The sequence below is a fragment of the Myotis nattereri genome, assembly GCF_964212035.1.
Source record: "Myotis nattereri genome assembly, chromosome: 1".
NCBI lineage: Eukaryota > Metazoa > Chordata > Mammalia > Chiroptera > Vespertilionidae > Myotis > Myotis nattereri.
In genome coordinates this window covers 176,996,097-177,016,959 of record NC_138075.1, presented here as the reverse complement: position 1 = coordinate 177,016,959, position 20,863 = coordinate 176,996,097, and the positions used below count along the sequence as shown (strand labels likewise).

Below are 20,863 nucleotides of genomic sequence, written 5' to 3'. Positions count from 1 at the left end.
GCCTGCAACCTGGGCATGTGTCCTGACCAGGAATTGAACCGGCTACCCCTTGGTGCACAGGAGGACGCTCAACTAATTGAGCCCCACCAGCCAAGGCCACTTTGTTCATTTTTAAGAAAAATGCCTGCCAAATACCCATGCCTGAAAAACTGTAACTTATCAGTCATTATTTTATGTAAATGATGTTCCATGAAAAAAGAAACTGCATTTTCCATTTCATCACATAAAATATTAAAAGATATAGTTTCAAGTATCAAGAATTAATAAAAATAATTTTTTACTGCTGCAAGAACATTTTAAAGTGAAACTATATTTTTATTTTGACTGTTGAGTGTGTGGCATAATACAGTATGGCACCCGTGTCACTGCCTTGATTTGTGCTGTGACTTTCATGCCTTCTCCTGCTCACTACCTCCAACTCCCTCTCTCAAACAGTAATCAGTAGTGTAGATTATTTTTGTCTACTTTGTACTTAAATTTACCTATAAATCCCAATTCATTTGGATTTATTTTAGTGTAAGGAATGAGATAGGGAAATTAATTTTTTTTCTTAAATGACTAGTCGTTTGACCTAGCATCCTTTATTGAACAATCCATGTTTTTCTTCCTATTGATTTAAAGCACATTATAGTAGATTTCTGGACACAGTATTGTTTCATTAATTAGCCTGTCTATGAATATACTGGTACCATGCTCTTTCAATTATTATAGCTTCATAACATGTTTTATTATCTAGCAGGTATACTCTCTCTTCAAAGTAATTTGTAGGCCATCATGACATTCCCTTCTTATATATCATCATGCATCACCTAAGAATAAGAACATTTTTCTACATGACTGTAGTACCATTGTCATCCCTAAAAAAATTAACTGTGAGTCCACTGTAGAATTTAGCATTTGGTCCATTATTGCCCAAGTTGGAATATCTTTTGTATCTGCCTTTTTTCCCTGCTGAACAAGGGACAAGTTCATGTGTGGCATTTGGTGATTGTCTTTTTAGTCTTCAAACATTTTTGGTCTAGAATAGATTCCTCACCCCTAACTGAAGTTTCTTGAGATATAATTAACATATAACATTGTAGAGTTTTCTCACTTAAAAAAAATACTCTTTGAAGTTGTTGTGTGGAATGTTCTTCACTCTAGATTTGTTTTGTATATATTACTTATTGCTTAATCCCAATTATTTCCTGTAAGGTAGAAGTTAGCCAAAGGTTAGATTAGATCCAGGTTAAATTTTTCTATTAAGAATACCTCATAGCGCTGCTTTGTCCTTGTAGTTGTATTATATCAGAGAACATAATGTCAGGTTGTCCCACAGTTAGTGATGCTGAGTTTGGTCATTTGGTTAAGGTAGAAATTCCATTTTAAAGGTATTTTATTCCCTTTATATTTTGTAAATAATTTCTGGGGTGCTGCTTTGACACTGCAAAAATCCTGTTCCCTAACTTTTGATAATTTATTATCTATTAATTTTTTTCTGGACCATTCATTATATTCTATAATATAAACTGAAAATGGTAATTTATTAATTCTGTTCTACATTTATTAGCTACCACTACATAAAAACTTTTCTCTTTATTTCCCTCCTTTTTATTTTTTAGTATCACTATGGACTTTTTTTCTGCTTATTATTGTGTGTGTATAATATACACACATGAAAAATGCACATATAAAAATTGTACAGCCTAATGAATTGTCCCAAATGAACATCATCATGTAATCAACATCCAGAACCAGAAGCAAAATATTATCGTTATCCTGAAAGCCTTTGCCATGCTTTCTCTTAGTTATTAGCCCTCCCCACCTCCGAGAGTAATCATTAGTATATATTAGTTTTACCTGCTTCATTTGCTTAACTTTATAAAATTTATCCATATTGTAACATATAGTTTCTTCATTTTCATTGTTATGTAGTATTCTGTGACCATACCACGATTTTTTTTATCCTATTGGGTAGTTTTGTTGTTGTTAATCCTCACCCGAGGATATTTTTCCCATTGATTTTTTTTTTTAGAGAGAGTGGAAGTGAGGGAATGGACGGGGAGAGAGACAGAAAGAAATATTGATATGAGAGAGACACATTGATTGCTTGCCTCCCACACGCTCCCTACTGGGCCCGGGGATCAAACCTGCAACCCAGATATGTGCCTTTGACTGGAATCAAACTCATGTCCCTTTGGTTCTCAGGCCGATGCTCTAACCACTGAGAACACCAGCCAGGGCTTTGGGTAGTTTCTTATTGGCTATTAGGAATAGTATTGCTATAAACATTCTTGTGTATTTGACTTTGTTTTTTATTTATTCAGTGTGTTATTATTATAGTTATTGTTCTTTTTGATGTTACATTATCCCAAATATTACCAAATCATGTCTTTTTGACATGGCCCCATTAAACTTTGAATACTTGTCTGCATTGCAGCATAAAAAGATGCTGTAGACTTATCTTGTATTTTTCCTTTCCTTACTTGAAATCAGCTTATTTCAAGGATCCCTACTCTCTTTTAATGGAGATACCAAAATCAGGGTGCTAGATATGCTTTTTGCTACTGGGTGTCATTTGGTTAGGCTCTTTAGAATACAGAGCTAAAAATACATTTAAAAAGAAAAAGTTTGTTCATAGTATCCTTTCCATTAGTTCAATTTTTAATATAATCAATTGTCACGTAATTTTTCATCATTTAAAGATCCTTGAAAGTATAAATTTCCCATTAGAGAAATATTTGTTCATCTTTTATAAAATTTTTTATTATTACCAAAGGAATGCATGTTCATTGTAGAAATACAAATAAGCAAGAAGAAAGTAGCAATTAGCTATAATTTGAACCACTTGTTGCATTTTGGTATCTATCCTAATCTTCACAAATGAATATACTGCTGTTTCTCATTATTCCATATTTGTGCATTTGCCTACTTGCTAAAATTTGTCACTCCAAAATCAACACTCATGGTGCTTTCACAGTCATTTGCAAACTTGTGCAGAACAGCAAATGATTTGAGTCTCCCAATGTATGTTTCCAGCTAGAGTTAACTAAGATAGTGCTCTGCCTCCTTGTTTCTGCTCTCATGCTGTAAACAAGTTCTTTTTTGTGGTCTGTTACTATTATGTTTTTCATGTTTTTGATGGTGATTTTGATGTTTGAAATGGGCCCTAAGCTAGTGCTGACGTACTGTCTTGTGTTCTTAAGTGAAGGAAGTCTGTGATGTACCTGATAGAGAAAATACATGTATTAGATAAGCTTTATTCAGGCATGAGTTTTAGTGTAAGCCATGAGTTCAATGTTACTGAATCAACAATATACAGTAAATAAGGTGCCTTTAAACAGAAACATAAAGCAAAGGTTACATATTGATTAGCTGACAAAAATGTTGTAACTAGAGGCTCACAACATTCCTGTATTTCTCCTAGGAACAGCAGTTGAGTATTTACTAATTTACTGTTGACATCAACTTTATAAAACACTAGAGGCTCAGTGCATGAAATTCGTGCACAGGTAGGATCCCTAGCGGCTGCTGGCTGCTGACTGGGGCCTCCCTTCCCGGCTGCCGGCCTGGGCCTTCCTTAGTTCTGCTCCGCCCCCTGGTGGTCAGTGCACATCATAGCGAGCGATCAAACTCTTGGTCGGTCAAACTCCCAAGGGGACACTTTGCATATTAGGCTTTTATATATATAGATAACTACTACAAATAATGACAATTGACTGAATATTTTAGTAGGCAAAAATGGGGCCATAAGAAAGATTGTTTTTCAGTGATGAAATAGGTTGTGAGAATGTTTAATGCACATTTGTTTTCCTTAGGGCAACAGCGTTCTCGAATGCTAGCTACTCTTTTTAAGGATGAAAGGTGCCAGCAACTTGCTGCTTATGGGATCCTAGAGAAAATGTACCTGGATAGGATCATCAGAGGAAATCAACTTCAAGAATTTGCTGCCATGCTAATGCCTCACCAAAAAGCAACTACAGCTGATGGTAATGATCATGTCTTATAACTATGTGGTAGTGAATATTTAGGTACATGCTAGCGGAAAGTATATTAAATTTGAAGCATCTTGATATCTTCCTGTAACATTGTTATATATCACTTGATTAAAAAAAACATTGACTGGGGTTGAGTATCAGACATAGATAGGGGTTTGAAGTATAAAAATAGCCCAATTGGAAAGCATTTTGTGGAATTATGCATTATAGGGTAGGCTTATAGTTACTGGTTTTTAAAAAATTCAAACCATGTGATAAGTACCTAAGTTAATCTCAAATATTAGTTTAATAATTATCCAGTCTAATTTTAGTTTTAACAAAATTTGGCACTTTAGCTTGCCCAAGGTTATTCAGGGTGAAATTGTTCCAATAAGAATAGAACTTGGTTTCATGTTTCCTAGTTAAGGGATGTATTTGCTTAAGTCAGATTGCTTTTGCCAGGAAAGAAATTTTAATAGATACTTGTTCATAACATCGTTTATTTTACAGGTTTTAAAGTAGCTCATATCAATAACCACATGATTAAAATGTAGTTGTAGAAACATCAGAAATCTGGAAAAATGCCGAAACCGGTTTGGCTCAGTGGATAGAGCGTCGGCCTGTGGACTGGGAGGTCCCGGGTTCGATTCCGGTCGAGGGCATGTGCCTGGGTTGCGGGCATATCCCCGGTGGGGGATGTGCAGGAGGCAGCTGATCGATGATTCTCTCTCATCGATGTTTCTAACTCTCTGTCTCGCTCCCTTCCTCTCTGTAAAAAATCAATAAAATGTATTTAAAAAAAAAAAAAAAAGGAAAAGGTTAAAATAAACATTGCAGATCTGTTAGACTCACTCCTTTGGATTTACTGTCATCCTATTGAAGATAATTTAGCTGTTCTTTAAAGAGTCATTTATGAGTCTGGGCTGGATAGCTCAGTTGGTTAGAGCATCGTCCTGATACACCAGGGTTTTGGGTTAGATCTCTGGTTAGGGCACATACAAGAAGCAACCAATGAATACACAAATAAGTGAAACAACAAATCGACATATCTGTCTTTCTCTCCCTCTCTTCCTCTCCTGATCTCGCTCTCTGTCCTCCTTTCTTTTTCTTTAAAATCAATTAAAAATAAAAAAAAAACAATATGTTATTTTTTTTTTTTAAAGAAGTCATTTTTGTAGAATTTGGCTGAAAGATGTGCAGTTCACCCAGTCCTACTTTCCTGAGTTAAACCAGAACAGTGAAGGGATTAGATTGACCTTCTATTGAATTTCTTTTATTTAATTGCACTTAGATCAGTGGTTCTCAACCTTCCTAATGCCGCGACCCTTTAATACAGTTCCTCATGTTGTGGTGACCCCCAAACATAAAATTATTTTCGTTGCTGCTTCATAACTGTAATTTTGCTACTGTTATGAATCGTAATGTAAATATCTGATATGCAGGATATATTTTCATTGTTACAAATTGAACATAATTAAAGCATAGTGATTAATCACAAAAACAATATGTAATTATATATGTGTTTTCTGATGGTCTTAGGCGACCCCTGTGAAAAGGTCGTTCGACCCCCAATGGGGTCGCGACCCACAGGTTAAGAACCGCTGACTTAGAAGAAGGAAATGAATTGATTCTCTTTCTGTTTAAAGCAGATATTTTTTTCTATAGGATACTCTTTATGCAGATCCTCAGGAAAAATTCCTTTTCAATCTTAGGATTACTTGTGATTCTCCTGAGCAGTTGGTTTTTGTCTTATTTAAAAACAATGTGAATTAATAAATTGATTGGTTTTCTTAATTTGGTTAGCTGCTAGAAAGCTTAAATTTGTATTCCACCTGTAAATAGTGTGTGTATGTGTTTTGATTGTTACTACTCTAGTTTTTCTTTTACTTAAAAAAATTTTTTTGAGGTGACTGGTGAATAAGATTATATAAATTTCAAGTGTACAATATTATATCATTTGTATATTGTATTGTGTGCTCATCACCTCTTGTACTTTCTAAAAATATATATTTTTATTGATTTTAGAGAGGAAGGGAGAGGGAGAGAGATAGAGATAGAAACATCAATGATGAGAATCATTGATTGGTTGCCTCCTGCACACCCCTCACTGGGGATCAAGCCTGCAACCCAGTCATGTGACCTGTCTGGGAATTGAACTGTGACCTTCTGGTTCATGGGTTGATGCTCAACCACTGAGCCATGCTGGCCAGGCTCCTCTCTTTTACTTTTAAGTTATATTTTGTGCATTTTTCTGAGCAGCATTAACTCCTTTTTGCAAGATATCCGACAAACAAGTTAAAAGCTAGATAAATAAGAAAAGGTTTCCATAATCGATATACTTGAGCTTCAGATTTGACTTTGAGCTTTTTTTTAAAATTAAATCTTTATTGTTCAGATTATTACATTTGTTCCTCTTTTTTCCCCCCATAACTCCCCTCCTCCCAGTTCCCACCCCACCCTCCTCCCTCACTCCTGACCCACTGTCCTCATCCATAGGTGCACAATTTTTGTCCAGTCTCTTCCCGCATCCCCCACACCCCTTTCCCCCCCAAGAATAGTCAGTCCATTCCCTTTCTATGTCCCTGATTCTATTATAATCACCAGTGCATTCTGTTCATCAGATTATTTATTCACTTGATTTTTAGATTCACTTGTCGATAGATGTGTATTTGTTGTTCATAATTTGTATCTTTACCTTTTTCTTCTTCTTCCTCTTCTTAGAGGATACCTTTCAGCATTTCATATAATACTGGTTTGGTGGTGATGAGCTCCTTTAGCTTTTTCTTATCTGTGAAGCTCTTTATCTGGCCTTCAATTCTGAATGATAGCTTTGCTGGATAAAGTAATCTTGGTTGTAGGTTCTTGGCATTCATCACTTTGAATATATCTTGCCACTCCTTTCTAGCCTGCAAAGTTTCTGTTAAGGTTGAGAAATCAGCTGACAGTCGTATGGGTATTCCCTTGTAGGTAACTGAGTTTCTTTCTCTTGCTGCTTTTAAGAGTCTCTCTTTGTCTTTTGCTCTTGGCATTTTAATGATGATGTGTCTTGGTGTGGTCCTCTTTGGATTCCTTTTGTTTGGGGTTCTCTGCGCTTCCTGGACTTGTAAGTCTATTTCTTTCACCAGGTAGGGGAAGTTTTCTGTCATTATTTCTTCAGATAGGTTTTCAATATCTTGCTCTCTCTCTTCTTCTGGCACCCCTATAATTCGGATGTTGGTACGCTTGAAGTTGTCCCAGAGGCTCCTTACACTATCTTCGTATTTTTGGATTCTTTTTTCATTTTGCTTTTATGGTTGGGTGTTTTTTGCTTCTTCGTATTTCAAATCTTTGACTTGATTCTTGTGATCCTCTAGTCTGCTTTGGGGAGTCTGTATAATATTCTTTATTTCAGTCAGTGTATGCTTAATTTCTAGTTAGTCCTTTATCACAACCTTGAGGGTCTCATTAGATTTCTTGAGGGTCTCATTAAGTTTATCGGCAGTTTCTAGAAAATTCTTGAAAAACCTCAAAAATGTGGTTTTGAACTCTATATCCAGTAGTTTGCTTTCCTCCATTTCTGTCATTTGTGTCCTTTTTCTTTGTCTCGACATTTTTTATGCTTCACTGTGTCGATAGAGTGCCTTTCTGTGCTAAGTGTCCTATAGGGCCCAGTGGCTCAGCCTCCCCAATTACCTGAGGTAGACACTCTTGGTGCACCCCCTTGTGGGCTTTGTGCACAGTCTTGTTGTAGTTAAGCCTTGATTGTTGTAGGTATCACTGGGAGGAATAGACCTCCAGGCCAATTGGCAGTGAGAATCAGCTGTGTCTGCAGTGGGAGAACTTCTGTGCTGAAGACACCCTTCTGGGGCAAGACTTGCTTCAGTGGGGCTTTGGTGCTCACTGAGTCTGCCCCCTGAGTGTGTCCCTTATGGATCTGAGGAGTTGTAATTGGATGGTCCCCCTCTGACCACTGGGTACACTGGCTCTTGGATCTAAGGAGGTGCTAATCTAGCCTCTGCCTGAGGCTACCCAGCAGAAGCCAGCTGTAAAGCAGTGCAAGTTGCCCTGGGGCCTTGGGGCACTGCAGTTTGTTAAGTAATTTTCAGATTACGAAGGGCCGGGCCTTTTATATGCAAAAGCCTCCATGCACCACTTGGGCGGGGCAGGGTCCCAGGGGATCAACAGGGCGGGCGGAGTGAGCAGTATGGCTGCTCTCAGTCCTGCCCTCAGATGCCCCGGCAATCGCTGCGAGCACCTCCGAGAGAAAGCTGCCCTCGAGTTCCGATCGATGCCAGACAGTCCTGTTTCTTCCGTATGAGTCTGGGTCCCCAGAGACTTGCCCAGAACTGGAGTTCAGAGCCTGAGACTCCCTCCCGATTGAAGAAGACAATCGTGTCCTTAGCCGCCAGGCCTCTCCGCATGCACCTCCGCACCTTTGTATTTTATTTCCGCACCGCACCTCCTCTGAGTCTCAGTATGCCTTTCTCTTTCCTTCTAGTTGTAGAATTTCCACTCAGCCAGCCTTCCTGTGGTTCTGGATGATGTCTGTTCCGTCTTTTAGTTGTATTTTTGAAGTGGTTGTGCAAGGCAGCAATCTCTGGTGTTTACCTATGCTGCCATCTTGGTTTCTCCCAACTTTGAGCTTTCTGACCATGAAAAAAAGCAAAGATATAATCAGATGATTCTGTTCTAAAAAGAGGGATACTCATTAGTATCTGTGAGAATGAAAATGATTTTCAAATTTGTCACATGGGGCTGTATAGATAGAACAGATGTTTTGTCTTCTTCCTCTTTCATTTTAGATATTATTGCTTTCTTTGTTTATTTTTCTTGGACATTTTTGTTTACTGTCACTACAATCTTAGGCTAGCACTCTTTTATATTAGTTTAGGCTAGCAGTCTTGACACATAATATAGTCCCAGAGCTGTGGAACATTAAGAGTAATCTATTTCCTGCTCTATAGACCTGCCTGTTCTGGATATCCTATAAGATAAAAGCCTAATATGCTAAGTGCCCGGTTGTCCATTCAACCAAAGTGTAATATGCTAAGGATATGCTAAGGATGCTCAACCACTCACTATGACGTGCACTGACCACCAGGGAGAAGACACTCTGACCAGTAGATTAGCTTGCTGCTGGGGTCCGGCTGATTGGGACTGAGCGAGAAGGGCTGGACATGCCCTGGATTCCTCCCGCGGCCCCTCTCTGGCTGGCCAACCTCCCGCGTCCTTCCCCGTCTCTGATCATGCACCGGTGGGGTCCCTTGGCCTGGCCTGTGCCCTCTTGCAATCTGGGACCCCTTGCGGGATGTTGGAGAGCTGGTTTTGGCCCCATCCCGCAGGCCAGGCTAAAGGACCCCACTGGTGGATGAATTTGTGTGCTGGGCCTCTAGTTTTATATAAATGGAATCATAAAATATATGTCCTTTTGTGACTGCTTTCATTTAGCATGATGAAATGAACTTTGATGTTTTCAAAGTTCATCCATGTTGTAGCATGTATCAGTACTTCAATTCCTTTTTTTTTTTTTTTACATTTCTGTAGTGTTGTTTTTTTTTAATTTTGTTTTATTGCTTAAGGTATTACAAAGAGTATTACATGTGTCTCCTTTTTTTTTTCTCCCTTGACCTTCCTCCAGCCTCCCCTACCCCCCAGTTCCTTTTATTGCCAACTAGTAGTTTATTATATGAATGTACCACATTTTATTTCCTCATCAGTTGATAGACATTTAGGTTATTTTTCACTTTTTTTTACTAATTAATAATGCTGCTATGAATTTTCATGTAAAAGTCTTTATTGGACATAAGTTTTTCATTTTCTTGGTATATATCTAGGAATGGAGTTAGGGGTCATGATAATTTTGTTTAGTGTTTTGAAGAGCTACCACTCTCCTTTCATCCCCTCACTCACTTCATATCCCTCACCTCCGTCCTGCCAACCGCCATCTTTTTCTTCTGACTGTTTTTAAAATATATATTTTTCTATTGATTTCAGAGAGGAAGGGAGAGAGCTAGAAAGATAGAAACATCAATGATGAGAGAGAATCATTGATCAGCAACTTCCTGCATGGCCCCCACTGGGGATTGAGCCTGAAACCCAGGCAAGTGCCTTGACCGGGAATCAAACCGTGACCTCCTGGTTAATAGGTAGACAGTCAACCACTGAGCCACACAGGCCGGGCTTATATGTCTATTTTTATTTTATTTATTTATTTTTAAAATATACTTTATTGATTTTTTTTACAGAGAGGAAGGGGAAGTGATAGAGCGTTAGAAACATCGATGAGAGAGAAACATCGATCAGTTGTCTCATGCACACCCCTTACTGGGGATGTGCCCGCAACCAAGGTATATGCCCTTGACCAGAATCAAACCTGGGACCCTTCAGTTCGCAGGCTGACGCTCTCTATACTGAGCCAAACTGATTAGGGCTCATTTGACTATTTTTAAATTGGGTTATTTGTCCTTTTATTATTGAACTAGAGGCCCAGTGCATGAAATTCGTGCACTCGGTGGGGGGAGTCCCCTCAGCCTGGCCTGCATCCTCTTGCAGTCCAGGAGCCCCCAGGGGATATCCGACTGATGGCTTAGCAGACCTAAGCCGGCAGTCAGATATCCTTAGTGCTGCTGCGGAGGTGGGAGAGGCTCCTGCCACCGCTGCTGCACTCATCACCTGTGAGCCTGGCTCAGGGCTTCTGGCTGAGTGGTATGCCCCCTGTGGGAGCGCACTGAGCACCAGGGGGCAGCTCCTGCATTGAACGTCTGTCCCCTGGTGGTCAGTGCACGTCATAGAGACCAGTCGTTCTGCCGTTCGGTCAGTTTGCATATTAGCCTTTATAGGATTGTAAGAATTTTTTATATAGTCTAGATCTGATCAGATAAATGATTTGCAATTCTTTCATTCAGTGTGTTGTTTCTTCACTTTTTTGATGGTGTCTTTTAAAATACAAACATTTTCAATTTTGATGAAGTCCAATTCATTTATTTTTATTTTGTTGCCTGTGCTTTCAGTGTTGTATCTAAGACACCATTGCCTAATCCAAGATCATAAAAAATTTTCTTTTTCTTCTATAAGTTCTATAGTTGTAGCTCTTACATTTAGGTCTTTGGTTCATTTTGAGTTAATTTTTATATATGGTGTAAGGTAGGGGTCTTACTTTATATGGATATCCAGTTGTTGCAGTGCCATTTATTGAAAAGACTATTATTTTGCTTTGAATTGTCTTAGCATACTTGTTGACAGTCAGTTGACCCAAGATGTGAGAGTTTATTTCAGAACTCTAAATTCTATTCCACTATTCTGTATGTCTGTGTTCATGCCAGTACCGCACTGTCTTGGATGCTGTATTTTTGTAGTATGTTTAAAATCGGAAATGTGAGTCCTCAAACTTTGTTCTTTTTGAGGATTGTTTTGTCCAATCCTGCTTGATTCCTTGAATTTCCTTGTGAATTTTAAGGTCAGCATGTCAATTTTTGTAAAGATGCCAGTGGGATTTTGATAGGGATTATAATGACTCTGTAGATGAACTTGGGGATTATAGCTATCTTAACAACATTAAGTCTTTAATATTTTCCCATTTATTTAGGTGTTTATATTTGAAAGTTGCTAAGAGGATAGATTTAAAAAGTTCTCATCAGCTGAAACCGGTTTGGCTCAGTGGATAGAGCGTCGGCCTGTGGACTGAAAGGTCCCAGGTTCGATTCCGGTCAAGGGCATGTACCGTGGTTGCGGGCACATCCCCAGTAGGAGATGTGCAGGAGGCAGCTGATCGATGTTTCTCTCTCATCGATGTTTCTAACTCTCTATCTCTCTCCCTTCCTCTCTGTAAAAAAATCAATAAAAGATAAAAAAAATAAATAAATAAAAAATAAAAAGTTCTCATCAGAAGAAAAAAATTTGTAACTATGTGAAGTGATGGATCTTATCAAAACTTATTGTGGTAATCATTTTACATATATACATATATCAACTTATTATGTTGTAAACCTTAAACTAATACAATGTTATATGTCAGTTATATCTCAATAAAACTAGAAAGAAAGACAAAAGAATTGGAGGAGCCCAGCAGTCTACTATCACCTTCAGGGTGGGGCCTTAGATCCAAAACTTTGTCAGGCCCTGTATAACTTCATTTAATGGAGGGTGCTATACCTTATCTCTCATGAAGGGTTAGCTTGTTCGTACATTCTGGACGTTTTTCACATTTGCCTCAGAATAAGGTGCTTGTGAAGTATCCAAAAGAATAGAGATAATTCTGTTGAGCTGTATATATTGACATTATTAAGCTTGCAGAACAGGTTGCATGATTGTTTTGCTACTGCTTGCTAATAAAAGTTAGCTAATAGCAAGAAAAGAGAAGTTATGAATCTGCTAGCTAGTACGAGGAAGCAAACCCTCAAACCCAAAGGGTTAAATCTATTCAGATAGTAATTATTTGCCAATCACTCATTTTCCAAATGTGTTATTTGTATTTAATTGTATATCCAAGCTGTATTAAATAAGGCATTTGGTTACTTTTAAAGTTCTGATGGGAATAAAGACAATGACTATGAGTTATTACATGCTTAGAAATTTTCAGGAAAAAAGGATGCATCTTTTAAAAACCAGTTTTAGCCGAAACCGGTTCGGCTCAGTGGATGGAGCGTTGGCCTGCGGACTGAAAGGTCCCAGGTTCGATTCCGGTCAAGGGCATGTACCTGGGTTGCGGGCACATCCCTGGTGGGGGATGTGCAGGAGGCAGCTGATCGATGTTTCTCTCTCATCGATGTTTCTGACTCTCTATCTCTCTCCCTTCCTCTCTGTAAAAAATCAAAATATATTAAAAATAAAAATAAAAATAAAAACCAGTTTCAAACTTAAAACTGTCTTATTTATATTTAAGGTTCTAGCATCTTGGACAGAGCTGTTATTGAACACAATTTGTTGTCTGCAAGCAAATTATATAATAATATTACCTTTGAAGAACTTGGAGCTCTTTTAGAGATCCCTGCAGCTAAGGTATGTTCTTGTTTCCAGTACATAAAAGGGAAGTTAAGAGACTATTAGTGTAATGAGAAAATAAAATATATAATTGATAAAAATATTGGCAACTGCGACAAAAATACACATAAAAAGCCTCAGGTAAATGGAAATAAATTATTTGAATTTTAGATTAGTACTGTAATGGAATTGTCTTTGTTTTTTGTTTGTGTTTTATGATAAGATGACCTAGAATGGAAATCTTAAAGCGTTTCCACGTTATGATACCCAGTTTATGGGAATATTAGAGTCTGTTCACATCCATTTCATAGTGGTTTCTGATTTCTGACTAACTTAAGATTTCGATAGATGCCTTATTCCTTCTATTTTCTGCCCTAGATTGACTCATATGTTAAATATTTCTTCTCTTTGAGAGAATACACTAGACTATTCTATTGTAACTTCTGTGCTTCATTTAACTTAAGAAGTTGACTGAGTTACTAGGGAATTAATTTCATTCTTTGTCATGATAAGAGTTTAGTGGCTATGTATAAATCCCAACAAAGTACCAATTCTATTTAGAGGGCATTTCAGGTATCATTTACAAAACATTCTCTTAATTTTAAATAATAGTAAAAGCAAACAATTAACCTTACTTTTATCTAACTTGTAAAACTTAAAGTCATGTACTTATGTCACATCTTCTTTTCTGTGTTAGTGCAATTTTAAGTTAGGATTTTTAACACAATTCCTTTACATGTTCACATTTAATATGCAATAAAGGAAGTGAAACAATGTGGGAACCAAGGCTCAATTACCATTAAAAAATGCTTTTGCCTGGCCGGTGTTGCTCAGTGGTTGAGCGTTGACCTATGAACAAAGAGGTTACGGTTCGATTATTAGTCAGGGCACATGCCCTGGTTGCGGGCTTGATGCCCAGTGGGGGTGTGCAGGAGGAAACAAATCAATGATTCTCATTATTGATGTTTCTATCTCTCGTTCTCCCTTCCTCTCTGAAATCAATAAAAATAAAAAAAACAGATGCTTTCTTCTTAGGCTTTGAGGTATGATCCCTTTATGAACAGACTAAGGGAAATGAATATATTTTTAACAATAAATGCCAGTCACAGACTGTTTAGAAGTGATTTATGATTGATTGTGAAGGTGGTCAGATTTACTAAAATGACTGAGTTACAACCCAGTTTACTCACACATAGTAAATGTGAAACATGTCTTTAGGCACTAGGTAGAGAACCTTTTGTTCCCTTTAATTGTTTTTTAAATCCTTTCAGTTCTCTTTTAAATTTGAACATCTCTTTCTCCTTTCAGTTTTTTTCTTCAAACATATTATGTTCTTAGAGAGTTTTTGGGGTGTGAACACTGAAAATTGAAATAAAATAAAATGAGAAAAGTCTTGTGTTTTTTAAAATATATTTTTCAGAGAGAAAGGAGAAGAGAGAGAAAGAGAGAGAGAGAGAGAGAGAGAGAGAGAGAGAGAGAGAGAGAGAGAGAGATTAACATCAATGATGAGAAAGAGTCATCGATCAGCTGTCTCCTGCACACCCTCTGCTGGGGATCAAGCCTGCAACCTGGGCACTTGCCCTTTACCAGAATTGAACTCAGGACCTTTCAGTCTGCAGCCCGACACTCTATCCACTGATCCAAACTGGTTAGGGCAAAGTTGGTTTTTTTTTGAGGTGTGGATCTCAGTAGAAAAACAAAATTGTTAGTTTGATTTTAAGCAGTGATAAAAAATTTTTGTCCAAAAATAAAAAATTCTTCTCTAAAACCTCCCAAGCAAAATAGATCCCAGTTAACTTAAAACAATGGATGTAACTAGAAAGAATTGGGTGTGGTATAATAGGAAGATTTACCGTATTTGCTCTTGTAATGAAAGGCAGATAAACACATTTGTAAGCTTAGTGATGGGTAGCTAAACCAAGAGTTTTCAATTGTCTTAGCATATGTGAATGTGTTAGATATGATAATTAAAGTGTCTGAGAATTTATTTTTTTATTTAAACAGGCAGAAAAGATAGCATCACAAATGATAACAGAAGGACGTATGAATGGATTTATTGATCAGATTGATGGAATAGTACACTTTGAAAGTAAGAAGTTTTTTTTGTTTCTGCCATAATGAAATGCCAGTGAGGTGTTATATATTTACTAGAGATCCGGTGCATGAATTCGTGCATGGGTGGGGTCCTTCTGGGTGGGTTGCAGGGTTTGGGCCGAAACCTGCAGTCCAACGCCGCCTGCAGCTCCTACCTGCCGCTCCCACTCATCCTGGCCCCACTGTGCCTGCTGCGGGCTTGCGCTCAATCAGTCCTGATTGGGAGAGGCTTATGCTGCTGCAGCAGCAGTGCTTGCCAACCATGAGCCCTGCATCTGGCGCCTTCCCAAGGGGAGTGGCCTGCGGGATTGGGCTGAAACCGGCTCTCCGACATCCCCCGAGGGGTCCCAGATTGTGAGAAGGTGCAGGCTAGGCTGAGGGACCCCACCTGTGCACGATCGGGCCGGGGAGGGACCATGTGAGGGTTCCAGGGTGTGTCCAGCCCATCTCACTCAGTCCTGATCGGCCAGACCCTAGCAGCAAGCTAACCTACTGGTCAGAACATCTACCCCCTGGTGGTCAGTGCACATCATAGTGAGCCAGCCAGTGAGCGGCTTTAGCATTCATTAGCATATTACGCTTTGATTGGTTTTTTAGTTCTGCCTTTTGGTCTATTTGCATATTACCCTTTTATTATATAGGATGATTAAAGCATGTTGAGCAATTTCCTTTGACCTAGACTCTTACTACTGGAATAGTCTTCTTTCTCAGAGAAATAATTTAAGATACATGTTTTGTGAGCTTACATTAATGCAGCATTTTCTATGCTGTAGAAAAATTTGAAACTGGAATTGTCATCAGTTCATTCATTTACTCATCAAACGTTTATTGAATGCATACCATGTAGCAGGCATGTAGAGATGAACGCTGCATTTCCTATTCATTAGACTAAGGGAGGCAGGCAGGTAAGTAGATCTCTTGACTTTCTCATTGTCTAATACCTCCTCAGCCCCGGTTCCTATCTCATTTACACTGTGGACTCTGCTGTGCCCAGAACCAGTCCACTTGTAAAATTTTAGTTTGAAATATCCCACTCTGACCATAACCATTTTCCTCTCTTTATCGTGGTCTGTCTCAGTTATTTCATTTCAACTCTTCCTTGACTGCATTGAAGCCTCTCATCTGTTGACTTTTCCAGTCAGCCCAGCCCTTTTTTGTCTTTAATGCTCTTGTCCATTACTCTTTTACAGATACCCTGGAACACTTGTCTGTTATCTTTTTGTCCCAGCTCTCCAGCAAAACTTCATCTTGAATGAACCCATTCCATTTCTCCCGTACTTGAGTAGCTAACTAATGTCGGAGAAGAGTCAGAGCACCAGACAAACTGAACACCACTGCAAATTCAGGGTCATGGGTTCTCAACACTACCTGAGAGTCTTGATACATTTCTTTAGTCAACTCTTTTTCCTACTCTTCAATGATTATTTCAGATTTCATTTTTCTTAAATCTCTTGACTTTTCTCCTTCTATCTCAGCAGAGAACCTTGTTTCCTATTTCACAGAGAAAAAAAAGGTATTGGTGTGAATTTATCTTCTTTAGCAGATTCATAAACTTGTAAGTATTAAATGGAGATCTAATTCTTTTCTTCTTTCATGTTATACCAGAGATGGTTTCCACCTCCCTCTTCAGTTCTTCCACTTGTGCTTTGGATCCCTTCTCTGGCCTCTGCCACTACTCCCACTTCCTCAACATTTTTAGGAACCTGAGCTTAGCAGTTATTTTTTCTGTTTTCATCTTTTTCTGTTGGCTTCTTTCCATCAATTTTAAACATACTTGGGTCTCTTCCATTTTAACAAAAATCCTATTACCTCTCAAGCCTCTTGACTTTTCAATATATCAAATAGGATTGATCATTTACTTCTTAATATCTCCTGCCCTACCCCCATCATCTTGACTCGGTCATCTTCTGCTTTCTCTACTACTTCTCCAGGTATTCTTCCTAGTCATCTTTGTAGATTCAATATTTAATGCTACGGCTTGGGTTTACACCTAGGCCTTTTCTTCTCATTCTACTAAGTTTCCCTAGGGAATCTCATCTATTTGCATTGATTCAGTTATCTCTATGCAGGCAACACTTACATATACTTTTCTGGGTAAATCTCTGAGTCCCAGATGCAGTGATTCTAATTGATTATTAGGTGCTTCTCACCGGATTACATCATGGGCATCTCAGAATGAACATATTCCAGAATGAATTCATTATCTCCCCTCTCTGCCTGCCTCCCACAACAACCAACCAACAAGCCATCCAGTAACCACATTGTTCACTTTCTCCAGCCTTCCTTTTTTTAATTTTAATTTATTGATTTTTGGAGAGTAAGAGGAAAAGAAAGAAACATTAATTTTATGTTCTACTTATTTATGCATTTATTGGTTGATATTTATATGTGTCCTGACTGTGGATCAAACCCACAACCTTGGTGTGTTGAGACTATGCTCTAACCAACCAAGCTACCTGGCCAGGGCCTCCAGCATTCTTTGTCCTTGATCTTACCTCTTCTTTGCTGCCCAGAATCCTTTCAATTTAACCTCAGAGGTGCATCTGGAATCACATACCCTCCTTCATTTCTTATTGTCACCAGCTTATTCTGCACCACCATGACCTCTTTTGGGCTTGAGAAATAGCTTTTAACTTATTTTTCTCATATCTATAATTGCTCCTTTCTAGTCCAGCTGCCTTAATATAGCCAAAGTGATCATGATCTTTTAAAAATGCAAACAGTGCTAACCAGTGTGGCTCAGTTGATTGAAGTGTCGTCCTGTGCACTGGAAGGTCTCGGGTACGATTACCAGTTAGGGCACATACCTAGTTGCAGGTTCAGTCTCTGGTCAGGACGAGGCAACTGATCGATGTTTCTCTCCCTCCTTGTCTAAAATCAATTTAAAAATGCAAATAAACAAAAGAAAGTATTACATTACTCTCTTTCTTGGTACCCTTATGAGTGATTTCCCATTGCTTATATAACAAAGTTCTACAAAGTCTAAAGCAGCGGTTCTCAACCTGTGGGTCGTGACCCCTTTTGGGGGTTGAACGACCCTTTCACAGGGGTCGCCTAAGACCATCAGAAAACACATATATAATTACATATTGTTTTTGTGATTAATCACTATGCTTTAATTATGTTCAATTTGTAACAATGAAAATACATCCTGCATATCAGATATTTACATTACAATTCATAACAGTAGCAAAATTACAGTTATGAAGTAGCAACGAAAATAATTTTATGTTTGGGGGGTCACCACAACATGAGGAACTGTATTAAAGGGTCGCAGCATTAGGAAGGTTGAGAACCACTGCTCTAAAGGGTCCTACATGATTTTTTATTTTTTTAGCTTTCTCTTTCTAATCCCAATCATAAAAGTCTTTTTGTTGCTCCCCCCCCCCCCCCCCAGTATTGTACATTTCCCCCCACATCAAACATTTTTAAATGATCACTCTTCTTTACATCCAGTCTCCAACCAGCCATCAAGTGAGAGGACAACTTAAATTAATGTATACCAACTTGTTTTTTATTTTCAAAATTCTAATTTTGTCCTGTTTAGAAAGCAAAACAAAGAAAATGGGATTGTTTTTGTAATTTAAAACATTTTACATATTGTTAGGAAAGGACTGATAACTCATTATTCTATGTTCTTTATGAAGATTTATAGTTTTTTTCTTCATTAATTTTGTGCCCAGTTTTTGTAAAGTTTGGTGTTACTTTAAATGGGATCCCTCCCCCCTATTTTTCATTTCTAATTTTATATTGCTCATATAGAAAAAAACCTGCTGGATTCTTGATGAGTTGGGGTTTTTTGTTTGTATGTTTATATTGGGTTTAAATATTGAAATATTTATCCCTCAGAGTCAAGTAGAAACAGCCTTGAATATATAGTATACACACACTTTGAATAATTATAAAGATAGTGTTTATTAAAATGCATTTCATTTTCAAAATTGAGCTATCAGCTGTTAAAGTGTGTGTACATTTTTGGGGGTCACCTTGAAAATAGATTTATACTTTTCCCAGCAGATGGCAGTGTCTTATTAGCCAATGGTAATGAGACAGTTTTAGTGAAGCTGTCGTATTGTAGTTGTGGTGGTTTGGTTGATTGGTTTTATTTTGTTTTCACAAATAATAATCTGTGTGTACATGTCTTCTGTTTGTTTCATACTTTGTGCCAGTGATTTAAGTGATTTTTTCCCCTGTGCTTTTCTTTATTACTTAATTAGCTTAATTTTATTAGACAAAATTTTTGGAGTAAAGTTTAAAAAATTCATACTCTGTATTTATCTCTAAACTTATATTTGCTGTGAATACAAAAGAGTAATTTTAGCTTTTACATTATTTCTTTTTTATTTAGCACGAGAAGCCCTGCCAACATGGGACAAACAGATCCAATCGCTTTGTTTCCAAGTGAATAACCTTTTGGAGAAAATTAGTCAGACAGCACCGGAATGGACAGCACAAGCCATGGAAGCCCAGATGGCTCAGTGACTCCTTGCAGAACTTCTGTGCACACTACATCTTTTTCCATGCTGTACAGATTAATTTCACTGTCTCCAAAGCATTTGCATCATGACCTTATGTATTTCAATCCCTTTTATGCTGGATTCCATTTAAAGAAGATATTATTAGAGCAGGAAGTACAAGCATTTAAAAATATGTAGTTCCCATATATTCAGGGTCTCTGTGTATCAAGCTAACTCAGAAGTTTTGAAAGTGTTTTCTTTAAACAGAGTATGTGAAATATCTGTGGCTAAGAAGTTTGGGATTTGTGATAACTTTGTAGTCATGTAAAACTTAAGTGCTTTGTGCCTCTCCAAATGTGGTTATTCTAATAAATGGAGAAGTGAGCCAAATAAAGGTAGTACTTTGTTTTAAATTAGTGAACAGTGTTTTTTTGTTTGTTTTTTTGTTTGTTTTTGTTAAACCTCACCCGGGGATATTTTTTCCATTGATATTTAGGGAGAGTGAAAGAGGGAAGAAGGGAGGGAGAAAGAGAGAGAGAAAGAAAGGGAGGGAGAGAGAGAGAGAGACATCAATTGGTTGCCTCCTGCATGAGCCCTGACCTGGGCTGGGGAATGAACCTGCAATCCAGGAATGTGCCCTTGACTGGGAACTAAACCTAAGACCCTTCAGTAGGTCAATGCTCTACCACTGAGCCACACTGGCTAGGGCTTCCTTTTTCCTTTTAATTAGGCAAACAGTTACACCATATGCTAGAAATGCATAATGCCTGTTCTCTAGCATTCACAGTCACAGAGCCAATAGATAGTACGTGTAATACTTTTAGTTGTACCAAGTACTGGAGCACACAGGGAAGAGCTTTTTCGTTTGGCAGAGAAAATCAGGCAAGGCTCCTCAGAGAGGATTATTTCAGCTAGCTTTATAGAGAAAATGGGAAAAGGAGTTTCAGAAAAGTTTGTGGGCGACTATCAGTTTCAGCCCCAACATGTAAAGAGCTTGGGAATCATCACTTCATTCTCACAACAAGAAAAAAGCTGGGCCCGCTGAAAATCATGGCTTTTCTTAGATACACAAAAGAATTGAAATCAGAGCAAACCACCACTCCAGAACCTATAGAGACAGGCAAATAGAATCACAATAGAGATCAGCTTTTTAGGAACAGAATCTGCTCAAGTTAGTAACCTGTGTGTACAGTGAAATGGCAACTGACAAGTTACGGGAAGCTGAGTGCGGACTAGCTGGACAGTTAAAACCCCGAGTGGCCACTCTTAGAGAAGCCCCCACGTCTTCTAGAATTGACCCTGATGATGTTAACTTTGATTTGACCCTGGCTGAGGTAGTTGTGTCAGGCTTCTCCACAGTGGTTACTCTCCCCTCTTACTCCTTGGAAAGAAGTCACT

At 38.2% G+C, this 20,863-nt stretch overlaps 1 protein-coding gene across 2 annotated transcripts in view; it reads left to right on the top strand.

Moving 5' to 3' along the window:
- COPS4 (COP9 signalosome subunit 4) overlaps nt 1–19,881 on the top strand; it is a 40,590-nt gene extending 20,709 nt beyond the window's left edge. Inside the window, exons 7-10 of one of the 2 annotated variants that reach the window (XM_081093478.1) lie at nt 3,798–3,968; nt 12,817–12,932; nt 14,919–15,003; nt 19,357–19,881. In XM_081093478.1, coding sequence (XP_080949604.1) covers nt 3,798–3,968; nt 12,817–12,932; nt 14,919–15,003; nt 19,357–19,490 — 506 coding nt within the window. In that variant the 3' untranslated portion in view covers nt 19,491–19,881. The remainder of the gene's footprint in view (nt 1–3,797; nt 3,969–12,816; nt 12,933–14,918; nt 15,004–19,356) is intronic. The other variant, XM_081093479.1, reaches the window with a different exon arrangement.
- Nucleotides 19,882–20,863: the final 982 nt, after the last annotated feature.